The sequence below is a fragment of the Numenius arquata genome, chromosome 1 (genome assembly GCF_964106895.1).
Source record: "Numenius arquata chromosome 1, bNumArq3.hap1.1, whole genome shotgun sequence".
In the NCBI taxonomy this organism is placed as follows: domain Eukaryota; kingdom Metazoa; phylum Chordata; class Aves; order Charadriiformes; family Scolopacidae; genus Numenius; species Numenius arquata.
Genome location: NC_133576.1, coordinates 81,764,465 through 81,776,716, shown reverse-complemented (window position 1 = coordinate 81,776,716; position 12,252 = coordinate 81,764,465). Strand labels below are relative to the sequence as shown.

The 12,252-nt window shown below is 40.2% G+C and overlaps 1 protein-coding gene across 2 annotated transcripts in view; it reads right to left on the bottom strand.

Moving 5' to 3' along the window:
- NALCN (sodium leak channel, non-selective) overlaps nt 1-12,252 on the bottom strand; it is a 249,753-nt gene that overhangs the window by 99,451 nt on the left and 138,050 nt on the right. For both annotated transcript variants that reach the window (XM_074168527.1, XM_074168534.1), the window contains 2 exons: nt 11,615-11,752; nt 6,820-6,894 (listed from right to left, as the gene is read on the bottom strand). In XM_074168527.1, coding sequence (XP_074024628.1) covers nt 6,820-6,894; nt 11,615-11,752 — 213 coding nt within the window. The remainder of the gene's footprint in view (nt 1-6,819; nt 6,895-11,614; nt 11,753-12,252) is intronic.

The following is a 12,252-nucleotide window of genomic DNA, read 5'->3' as shown; positions in this document are numbered from 1 at the left end:
AGAGGATGAAAGTAACTGTAAAGAAGGAACCAAGGGCGGAGTTGATCTTTCTAAGAACTAACCAATCATGAGCTTAACTTTTGTAATATGTATGAGCTAATTATGTTAGAACATAAAAGGCCACTGTGTGAATCAATAAACGAAGCTTGCTGATCACTCATATTGAGTGGCCCTGTCTTCCCTCCGTCGCGACATGTGGTCTTTTGGTTCAAACATGGACCCCAACGTGGGCAGACACCGGCAGGCCACAGCGCGTGTGCTCCGCGCAGCCCCCGCGCTACCTGAGTCAAAGATCACTAATGTACCGCAATATTTGATCTCTGCTGTGGCACGAAATGGAATTTCTGAAGTCATAGATGATTTGGAGAAACGACAAATGATCTCCAGAACCCACTCCCCATATAACTCACTAAATGCTAATACAGGCCTGCTAACAGCCACTGTACCAAACATTGCAAACTTAACAGCTACTTTGCAAGCAGCTGCACACCCAGGGATGGTGGTGCCGGATGTAAGAGATATGTTCTTTATGGTTCCCTTGAAGGAGGAGGATAAAGAGAAGTTTGCTTTCACTTGGGAGGGAATACAATATACCTTTAACAGACTCCCACAGGGGTATAAACATTCACCCACAATTGCTCATGCTGCACTTGCTGAACAAGTCTCATTCCCCCAAGATGTGAAACTGTACCAATATATAGATGATATTCTGATTGGAGGAACTTCTGAAATGGTTGGGAAAGCGGCAGCGGCAGTGTAGCAAGCATTAAATAAAACAGAAATTGAGGTTGCACCTGGAAAACGTCAGGGACCAAGTAAAGAAGTAGAATTTTTAGTTACTTGTTGGATACCAGGCAGTGCTGTGATTCCTCCAGATACCTTAAGAAAAACTGAAGAGCTGCAAATGCCCCAGTCAAGAAAAGAGTTACAACAATTAATGGGAATTTCGGGATATTGGAGGAAGCATGTGCCTGGATTTTCACATCTGTTATACTCACTCTTACTGAAAGGCACATCCTGGGAGTGGAAATCAGAACATAACAAGGCGGTAAAAACTCTAATTGAATAATTAAAAACATACCAGTCACTGGGACCAGTGCACTCCCGCAACCCTATCATAGCCGAATGGGATTTCAAAGAACATGCTGCTCACTGTAATCTGTTCCAAACTGGCCCCGATGGGCCAAAAAGACCTCTATTGTTTATCTCAACTGCATTTGAAGAAACAGAACAATGGTACTCTGAATGGGAAACAGGACTTTTGTCTTTAGTTGGAGCACTTAAACAAGTTGAGAAAATACATCAGGGACAACCTGTGCAAACTAGAAGACCATTTAATTCACTAGAAGCAATCCTAAAGGGGTCTGCTCCCCTAGAAGGAGTTGCACAAAGGCCCACGATCAGAAAATGGTGTGCCTACCTAACAGGAGTTGCAGAAAATATGCAATTAACTGAAGGACGCACTAAGGTTTCCAAATTGCAGATGCCCATAAACACAGACCCTTTAGTGTTACAATAACCTTTTAAAACTCCAACAGAAAACATTTAGTTTACAGATGCTTCAGCAAAAAGGGTAAACGGTAAATAGCAATATAAGGCTGTTGCATTAGGTATTATAACTGGCAAACAAGTAATAGAGGAAGGTGAAGGCCGTACACAAGTAGAAATAAGAGCAGTTGTTTTGGCAGCACAGAATGGAGCAAAAATTATTTATGTAGACTGTTACACTGTATGGGCCAGTGCCACACAGTGGCTCTGTCACTGGGAAACCTTTTATTGGGAAGTAAATAGATCCCCAGTTCGGAGAAGCAAAGACTGGCAGTTATTGCTGGATATAGCCAGGAAAACACCTTTTAATCCATGGGATGAATTAAAGCTCATGCTAAGCATAATCAACCAGCCACAAAGTGAAATCAAAAGGTAGATGAGCTAACTGAAAGAAGGAAAATCACCTTAGATTCCGAGTGGTATTGATTGGGAGAACGGTTACATCAAAACTTAGGCCACACAGGTAAAGAAACACTTTACGTTGCTGCACAGAGTAAAGGCTGTCCTATAAACAGGAAGACTTGTGAAACTGTTCTTAAAGAACATCCCCAGTGTAGACTGAGATTGCAAGCAGATCATCCTCATAAAACACCACCTCTACATGATCTATATGGCAAATTGATTATACTGGACCATTTAAATCCTCTGCAGGATATCAATAGATCCTCCCAGGAGTGGAAGCAGTCTCTGGCTTGCTCATAGCCACTAAGTATTGGTGAGCCGATGGTCAAAATACAGTGCGAGCATTATCAGTTTGGTTCTCAAATTTACATACTCCTGATGTTATCCAAAGTTATAATGGCTCACATTTTTCATGTAAAGAAATGCAAAATTGGGCAAAACAAGAGAGAATTAAATGGGTATTCCACACCCCATACTACCCTCAATCAAATGGCATGGTAGAAAGAGCTAATGGCTTATTGAAAAGGAATCTCAAACCACATGAGGCTCAATGGGATAGGAGACTTTCCAAAGTACTCCATCCATTAAATAATCAATATGGGCGCACTGGAAGCCCTGTAAGCTGGGCATTCTTTTTAAAAACTGAGCTCAATGCCCCACCCACTGAGGAAAGAGAACATCCAACAACATTACAGCCAGGACAGCCTGTGATGGTCAATTTACCAGCCACAGGTGCTGTGCCTATGACCTTAAGTAAACTTTGTGGCCCACATGCCTGAGAAGCTACTGATAGCGGTGGTGCAAAACACAGAATTAGTGCATGATGCATTTTTCCTTCTTTTTAATGAGGTAACCTGTTTGGGCTCTCCCCACTGAAACAAGTCTCTATTTTCTCTTACAGCACCCTGCAGGATGGCAAATGGAAATGATGTGTTCATGTTAATATTCCAAACCTTAACAATGCTGCTTCTAACCTGTGGTCAAAGAACTCTAGAGTGGCTATGGTCTCAAGCTCGTGTTAAGCACACCAGGAGTATGGGAATACACTCTAGGAAGGGAGATTTAAATCTTTCCACTGTGGTCATGCATGGAAGTGAAGTATTCTTAGAAAATGAATGGAGCTGAGATAAATGAAGCTGATAATGAAGTTCTCCAACTTTGGGGAATGGCAGGAAAAAGAATTAAAATAGGGTGCCAGATGAACAATGGGTCTACCCATGAGAAGAGCATCTCAGATTTCACTGTATCAAATCCAGTAATCAACGGTATGAAACGTTGCACCTCTGAAAAACTGGACTTGTTGGTATAGTTTTAACTTAGTACAACCTGTTTTTGTAGTCTGCCTCTGGGCTCGCCATAGCGTGGGACTGTCATTAAAATTTAAAATTGATATTACTGAGCCTTGTACAGCAACATCCGCACTGACTGTAAAGGATGAGAAAACCCCATCCCCACAAATTTCTGAAGGACCATATGTGATCAAAAATACAGGCCAACAATGAGTGTTATTTAATGCACCATGGTCTCTTAGAAGAGTAATGGGCAAACCCTCTCCTCTCCAAGACGAACAAGGAGAGATGAGACTGGTATCATAGGGACAAGATTGGAAATCTTAAATAGTATAGACACTGAAGTACTCGCAAATAAACTAAGCACAACAAGTGATTTAAACAAATTGGAACACCCGTTGCGGTCTTCTCTATTAGCACTGGGAACTAACCAATGGCTCTTATCTTATGTATTGTCTCAGTGGGAAAGAAATAAGAGGGACCACCAATTGACTGTGGACATCCTTGGTGTAGTCCAGACCAATGCTTCTCTAGCTCTTACTTGTATACAAGCTCCACTGTGGATGCAATCTACAGTAGCAGAAATTATGAGAAGGTGAAGAAGGTACCTTACCCACTGAAATTCGAAAGGTGATCTGGGATAATGCAACTGAACTTGAAAGGGAATTCCAATCCTGGTGGTATTTAGTCAGTTTTACTTATGACTCCATCAACAATAAGGCTACAGCTTTTGTCCTAACAATACACAATGCTTCAGTATACACCATATACCCAATCATTGTGTTAGGATTAAATCATGACAAAACTGTACTCTATCCATTAGAACAGAGAGTGTGGGCCCAATGGAATGGGAACAAATGGCAGACTGTTGATAACACATAAGTTGTATGGGAACAACAACGATTTATTTGTGAGAGTAACACCATCACAGCCCAAGACAGTGAACAAAATGTCATTTTGAAATACATCTCAATGAAAATCCTGAAACTGTACTTGTATATATTGGAAAAGGATGTGTTTGTAAGAGAACCCTGTATAATACTATATTTGTAGATAACATTACTGTAGATACAAGTAATCACTCAAATATTTGTAACTTTACTAAAGTTATGGGATGTGACTTTAATTATTCAGCTCCTGTCGTGTCTTATCAATTGCTGCAATCTAATTACACATTGGTTCAAGATTTATTGCCTACCCCAATCAGAATGAATCTTACATTGGTGAAGAAACTACTACAACACAATGACCTCTGTCAGCTGCTAGAACAAAACTGAAACAATGGACACAAAACTAATCACCGTTCAGCGTGACACAGAAGAGATACACCACGTCTTGTAAAGAGTGAAGAAGGATGGGGAACACCATTGGTGGGAAACTCTTCTTGGATGGTCACCAACAGCATCAGGAGTGTTTAATCGTATGCTTCACCCAGTTGTGATTTTGCTGGTTCTAACTTTTATATGTTTGTTACTTATCGTTATGTTATATATAAAGGTTTGGTACATGATCAAACAAATAAACCAACTTCAACCAGCCAAAACATACAAATTAACAAATAACAAATAGCAGTGCTTTACTGTCTACTTACTGTGGATCTCTGAGCGCACAAACTATCAATATACTATTTATGGCACAGAGGCAAGAGATGACTGTACCAACACTCTGTGAAGGTAAGATGAATTGACTACAGTCACAGGGTGGAGTGTGGTGGTATGCTCTCCCCCTTCCCCTCTCTCTGGCTCCCACTCCAGCCATAACTGTCAGTGGTAGTTGTGATGGGTTGCACCTACACTTTGGGGGATGGATGGCAAAACAGCCAAACGCTGTTTGGAATAGGGACCTAGACATGTTGTTCCTATGCAAATATGACTATAGGTCAGTTATCTTACCCCCATAAATAGTGGACAGCCCAGAGCCCATTGAGCTCTCCTGCATGGCAGTGAGCTGCACGACAGGATCTCCACTTGAGCAGGGACGCTGCTCAAGGTTACTCCTCGAGGTTTAGAGATTTCTTGCTGGAACAGATCCTTGGTAAGTGGTTAATAGCATGCTAAACTTGAAATCTTAGCTAAGTGATATAAAGGATTGATTGCGCAGATATAATCCTTTAGACATAAATCGTTGACCAAGTCTGGGACTAGGATTGGATCCAGCTGCACCTAAACTCCTCTCTGAGAAGTTTAGAAAGCAAGGGGGTCCTTTCTGAACCTCAGATCTTCCTGACAGTTTTGCCTCACCCTGTCCTCTATGCAGTAAATAACCAAGTGTACCTTGGCCATCAAATCTTGTCAAACACTGTCACATTTATTATCAACTTTGTTAAATCACTGTTTTATATCAATAAATATTTCAATGCTTCTCTGTTACAAGTGAAGTTAATTACTCCATCTGCAACACATCCGGAACAGAAGGGCAATGGTTTTAAAATGAAAGAGGGAAGATTTAGACTAGACAGAAGGAAGAATTTTTTTACAATGAGGGTGGTGAGATGCTGGAACAGGTTGCCCAGAGAAGTTGTGGATACCCCATCCCTGGCAGTGTTCAAGACCAGCCTGGATGGGGCTTTGAGCAACCTGCTCTAGTGGGAGGTGTCCCTGCCCATGGCAGGGGGGTTGGAACTAGATGATCCTTAAGGTCCCTTCCAGCCCAAACCATTCTATAATTCTGTGATTCTATGTCTGGGTGGTTATTTTTCAATAATTGAAAAAACATAATTCTACAGCAATTGCTGATGCACCTGCAAGGTGAACAAAACCAGCAAATGATGGGTGAAAGAAGGCTATAACCCAAATAGTACAAAATAGTATCCCACATATTAAGATCTCAATTCAGCATTTTGTGCATGAAATACGCAAATGTTGATGATTTTGCTCCTCTTTGCACAGATTAAAGCACAGCTATGTATTTATGTAAAAGCGACAGATATCTTCCTCTCTGGTGGTTTGCGCACAAGGTAAGAATGGCCAACATGAACTCTCTAGTTATATTTGTTTTATGTGATTGTCCTTTGGGGTTTCAAGCATGACAGAATGGCTTCTTGGTACCTTTGGTCCCCAAATCTGGAGGATCAATCATGCAAGTTAACTTTGTCAAGTCTCTTTAGCATTCACGTAACTTATTCAATCTAGACCTGTCTGTGGAACTTTGTCAATACTCTCCCCTGCAATGGTGCTATGGTGTCCTCATAAAGTATCATAGAATCACAGAATGGTTTGGGTATGGAGGAACCTTTAAAGATCATCTAGTCTAACACCCACACACACCATGGGCAGGGACATCTTCCACTAGATTATAAGCAAAAAGATGACCTAGCTGTGATTTTAAAATTATTTTAATTACATAACTATCTAAATTGACTTTCATCGAATATTTAAAACAATTTATAAATCTCTTTTACAATCTCTTAATTTCTACCTCATACTGTGTGATGGCCAGCTAACAAAATACTGCTATTTTCTTCAACATCTACTGTTTTGTTCATTTAGATGAAGATGTTTCCCATCTTTTACCATAAAAACACCAGTAAAGTAATGCTTTATTGAAACTACCTCCAAGGACAAGAAAAACATGTTCTTACTTGTTTAAGTTTCTTCAGATCTTCATCAAGTTCCAAGTTGTCCAAAATAACAGCAACAAACAGGCTGAGTAGAATCTACAAAACAATTGCAAATTATTTGTTAAAACTTGTCTTATTTTTCTTAAGAAGTACTATGAAATGACATGGAAAAATGAGGGCCCTACTGATGTAAATGGGACTCTTGACTTTGACATCTGTTGAACTAATATCACGTGCTACTATATGTCTGCTAGCCATTTTGCAAGCAGTAAATGAGTTTTTAGCATATCATACAATTATTGTATGAATTTTAAAATTTTGAATTCTAGGTTTTATGACCAATGCATTATGTATGTTTAACAATATACCCATAAAAATGTACTTCACATGAAAAGAAAATTAAATAAATAATAATTGAAAAAACACCAAACACAAAGCAGAATCCTAATACAACTCGTAAAGTTAAGGTGTTTTTCAATTAAGGTGTGAATTTTTAACACAGAGGCCACCTAACATTAATTTACTTTATGCTCACTGCTCAGAGTGCCTCTGTGCAAAGTAGCTAACACCAATTTGAAAGAAAAGTAAGCTGCCTCATTATTTGCATCCATTGGGAGCTACAGTGTAGGAAAATCATGAACTGTAATTTACTAAACCTGAAATATTGTGTAGATAGGCATCTAGGAGGAAGAATACCGGGGTAAAAAAGTGTATATCAGATTATTCTATTTTCCTTGTGTAGAGAAACTGACCAGAGGCCAGATAAGCTGAAAATGTGACTGATAGAGCTAAGAAGGAGACAGAACTAGGAGAGCAAGGATGCAGGCGAGGGAAGATACCACCGTTCAGCATATATCCTCAGACAACTTACATCTTAAGGCAGTACATTCGTATACACATAGCTTTACAGCTGTCAGCAACTGTCAAGATTTTAGTTTCTGAGGTTCAAGGCAAATATCTTCAAACATGCTGAGCCCTTACAGGCAAGCACCAATTTCCTAGAGATATCAGAAAGAATCTAAGCTCCGTTGAAAGAGTTACAGGCTTAAAATATTTCTGTGATCTTGGACCACTGAGTGACAACCAGAGCAGACATATCTGTCCACCACTGTTCTAAATGAAGTGTAAGTTTACCTGTCATTCAATCACACTGGAAAATTACTCCCCACCTATATGGAAGATGAAATTTAAGTAGCTTAGTACACCAGACAATGAGTTTGGAACTCAAACTGCATCTAAGCTGGGTATCTGGACCTTGTTCCAGAGCAGGGTTCCCTTTCCCTCAATGAACTATAAAGGTACAGAAGACAGGAAGGACTCTCACCCAGAAATTTATAAAATCATAGAATCATAGAATCAGAGAATGGTTAGAGTTGGAAGGGACCTTAAAGATCATTGAGTTCCAACCCTCCTGCCATGGGCAAGGACACCTCCCACTAGAGCAGGTTGCTCAAAGCCCCATCCAGGCTGGTCTTGAACACTTCCAGGGATGGGGCATTTTAAAAAAATTCTTCCTTCTATCTAGTCTAAATCTTCCCTCTTTTGGTTTAAAACCATTACCCCTCGCCCTATCACTCCACTCCCTGATAAAGAGTCCCTCCCCATCTCTTCTGTAGGCCCCCTTCAGGTACTGGAACGCTGCTATAAGGTCTTCCCAGAGCCTTCTCTTCTCCAGGCTGAACAACCCCAACTCTCTCAGCCTGTCTTCATAGGAGAGGTGCTCCAGCCCTCTGATCATTTTCGTGGCCCTCCACTGGACCTGTTTCAACAGGTCCATGTCCTTCCTGTGCTGAGGACCCCAGAGCTGGACACAGTACTCCAGGTGGGGTCTCACCAGAGCGGAGTAAAGGGGCAGAATCACCTCCCTTGACCTGCTGACCACGCTTCTTTTGATGCAGCCCAGGATGCAGTTGGCTTTCTGGGCTGCCAGCATGCGCTGCCGGCTCACGTCGAGCGTCTCATCCACCAGCGCTCCCAAGTCCTTCTCCTCAGGGCTGCTCTCCAGCCATTCTACACCCAACCAGTATTTGTGCCTGGGATTGCCATTACCCAGGTGCAGGACCCTGTACTTGGCTTGGTTGAACTTCATGAGGTTTGCATGGACCCACCCCTCAAGCCTGTCCAGGTCCTTCTGGATGGCATCCCTGCCCTCCAGTGTGTCGACCACGCCACACAGCTTGGTGTCGTTGGCAAACTTGCTGAGGGTGCACTCTAAATGTCAGTGTTCAGAAAAATAAATGTTCTTCTTAGAGGAAACTGGCTTTACAATATGTAGAATTTCCTGCAGCTGTTTGAAAAGACATATTATATACCCCACATACTTAAACAGCACCCCATACAGTCTTCAGTGATCCGACTACTCTAACGGTGGAAGTTAAGATGGCCTTTAGAATGGCAAAACAAGACAGAATTCTGTTAAAATACATAATTCCTTGGCACAAACTACTTTGATCCCTAATTGCTGACGAACAGTTTTGCTACCATTCTTTCAGGATTTTACAGTATTGTATTTTCTTTAGATACTTTATACAGTCTATGATACTCCAGTTCCTGCAGCTCAGAGCAAATTAGTTAAGGACTAACTTCCACACTAAAAAGAAGTACAGTATTCATTAAATATACCACCACTTACAGTCTTGCTGTTCCACACACAGATACGTATCAAGGCATCAAGACTTAACTGACTTTTCACTTTTTTTCAACACGAACCAAAGATGATGTACCACAAAAGAAAAGTTAAACGCAAACTTGTTATTTGTTTAACTTCCTCCGCTGCCATCTCAACTAATAACAGTCCTTGCTTCCAACAGAGGGTTTGTTTTTTGAGCTTCAACTTTTCTTTGCCTTCTAATGTGAAACCTATTCATTTATTTCCAAGGCTCTACAGTCTGCTTTGCCAAATGCCTGCAATTATCACTTCTCAATTCTAATCCTCCCCCTCTTCTGGCTGGTGAAAGTCATTTCTTCATTTGACTTCACTCTTGTTATTCAGTGACAGCTGTTTATTCTTAGAACACTTCTCTTTGGTTTTAGTAGCAGCACAACTGTTTTTGTGCTCCTTTACAAATTCCATGTTATTTTCTGTCTTCAAGCTTCTTTTGCCTCCAGACAACTCTGTCCTACATAGCTTTTCTCTTCCAGGATCTGAGGAAGATCTTAGAACTGAAACGAACAACTTCGTAAGGCCAGGTAATTCTGCAAAGTTGTCCTAGCAGAATTTCTTCGTCCATGTAGAATTTGCATAGGTGAATGAGAAGAAATGTGTACGCTTAGGAAGCAATGCAAGGACCATGTACTTGAATGCAAATTCCCTGTAAAAGGACTGAGGATGGCGTACTGAAAAGTGACTTCGCTCCTAGCAAAATAAGTGCTTTGAGTAAACAAATGGAGAAGTCCCAGATGACTCTTTCAAAACATGAAACATATAGCAGAATACTAAAACTGCTCTTACAGCTAAGCTACTTCTCAATTAAGGTGTGAATTTTTAGCACAGAAGCCACCTGACACTAATTTACTTTATGGAGTTACTTAACACTCATCTGAGAGATAAAAGCGGATTCTAGTTCACACAATGTTCTTGGGGAAGAATCAGAAAAATAGCAATAAGATTTTCTAACCAGTAGCTGCTTTCAAATCCATGACCAAAACTCGCTTCCCTTTTGCTTTCTATCCCCACTTCCCAAGGAGTTTTAAAGATCACTTCAGCATAGAAAGTTGCTTTTCCAGACCCCAAGGACTCCTCTGACCCTTGTGAAGAAATTACATGTCTTATATATCCGCTGATACGTATGTTTGTTTGGCTTATACTTTAATTTGGTTAAAAAGCTTTAAGAGCATCAAATGTACTTTACTGCCATTTAGAAAGTGGTTAAGATTCAATCCATATGAAGGAACTGGCTGCACCCACAATAACAGTGGGATTATTCAGTCTTTAGAAGTGAAACAGGACATACTCTAAAGTAAAAGAATTAGATGGAAACTGATGGAGATTGCATAAATACAGTTAGTACCTTATATAAATAGACAACTGAGCAAAGAAAGGAAATGGAGTGAAAAAAAGTGAAAATAAGAATAAGTGCATCAAAAACTGCAGTGAATGCAAAATGCAAAGTGAGTAAAAGTAGGAGTGAATTAAGGGTGTGTAAAATGGTTATTCCTCTGACTGTGATATTTTCTCTGTGTTGGTATTCAAAATACAGTACCAAGCCCTTATTGATAGAGGATATCCAAAAAGCTGTTTTCCTTACCATTTTCTCTATACAAAAATGCATACAGAAAAAATGGGGTTTTTTTAGATATAATCCCCATTTCCACACACATGCAGGAACTGCTGCATTAATTCTCATCCTTTTATTGCTTCATATACTACATCATGTATTTTCCATGCATTGATTTTGCATCAGGCAACAGAAAAGTAGTGATTTCTATTCAAGAGTTTATATCTTGATGCTTTACACTTCTCACTTTAATTACTGCTGCCAAGAGAATGCAACAGAAGCTGAGGAGACCATATCTACAAGATGAATAAAAGCACTTGCTTAACTCTGCAATCATTAGAACTGCGAAGGTACAAGACAGTTAAAAATTGTTACTAACAAGTTGTTAGTCTAAAAGTGTGACTTGGATCTTCTGAAGAACACCACCTCAGACCAGAACAAAGGCCAACCCCTTGCGCCACATAGCTGAAGGGTAAATTCTATGCTGAAAATGAGCATCACAATTCTTTTTAAGTAGCTGAGAAAAATAAGTAATACAAGAACTTTGAGAATAATTCAAACCAAAGAAAGGCACAGTACAGTAACAAGTAAAGACTTACCAGAGTAGCAAAAAGATGATACAGTATAAAATAAATCGCAACTACTGGTGCCCACATATGTCCTACAGCATTCAGTGTCTGATCCATGACATCCACCCATCCTTCCTGTGTGAGAATCTGAAACATTGACATGAACGCCTGCAAGAAAAAGAATTAAAAACAAATTAACAATTTACAAATTACAATAATATGTTTTTATTGACACAGTCTTCCCCTATACATTTTGTAAATAGCATTCTTTGGGGAACTGTTCCTGTAACATTTTCAGATCCCTTCAGACCAGGAGGACATGTCAAAAATAGAGGGAATAATGGAAATATTTCAAGCAACGCTCTTTGGTGAAAGGAATATATGAATCGAGATAAGCCTAGAACTCAGATGTCCTCAGACCTTTGAAACTCCAACTTCAGCCTACAGCACAGACCAAAATCTAACTGAACCTGAGCAATGTGCAAGCATGACGTGTACACCAGATACAGACACGGAGGACTGTGCTCTGCGATCTTGATAGTCTGAAATCTCTCAGTGAGGCCAGACTGTTGCACAAGTTTCTTTTGCTTTTGCCTGACATCAGAAGTACTCTTTTTTCCAGACAGCAAGGATCAAAGCTGATATCTTACTGAAGTTTAATACATTAA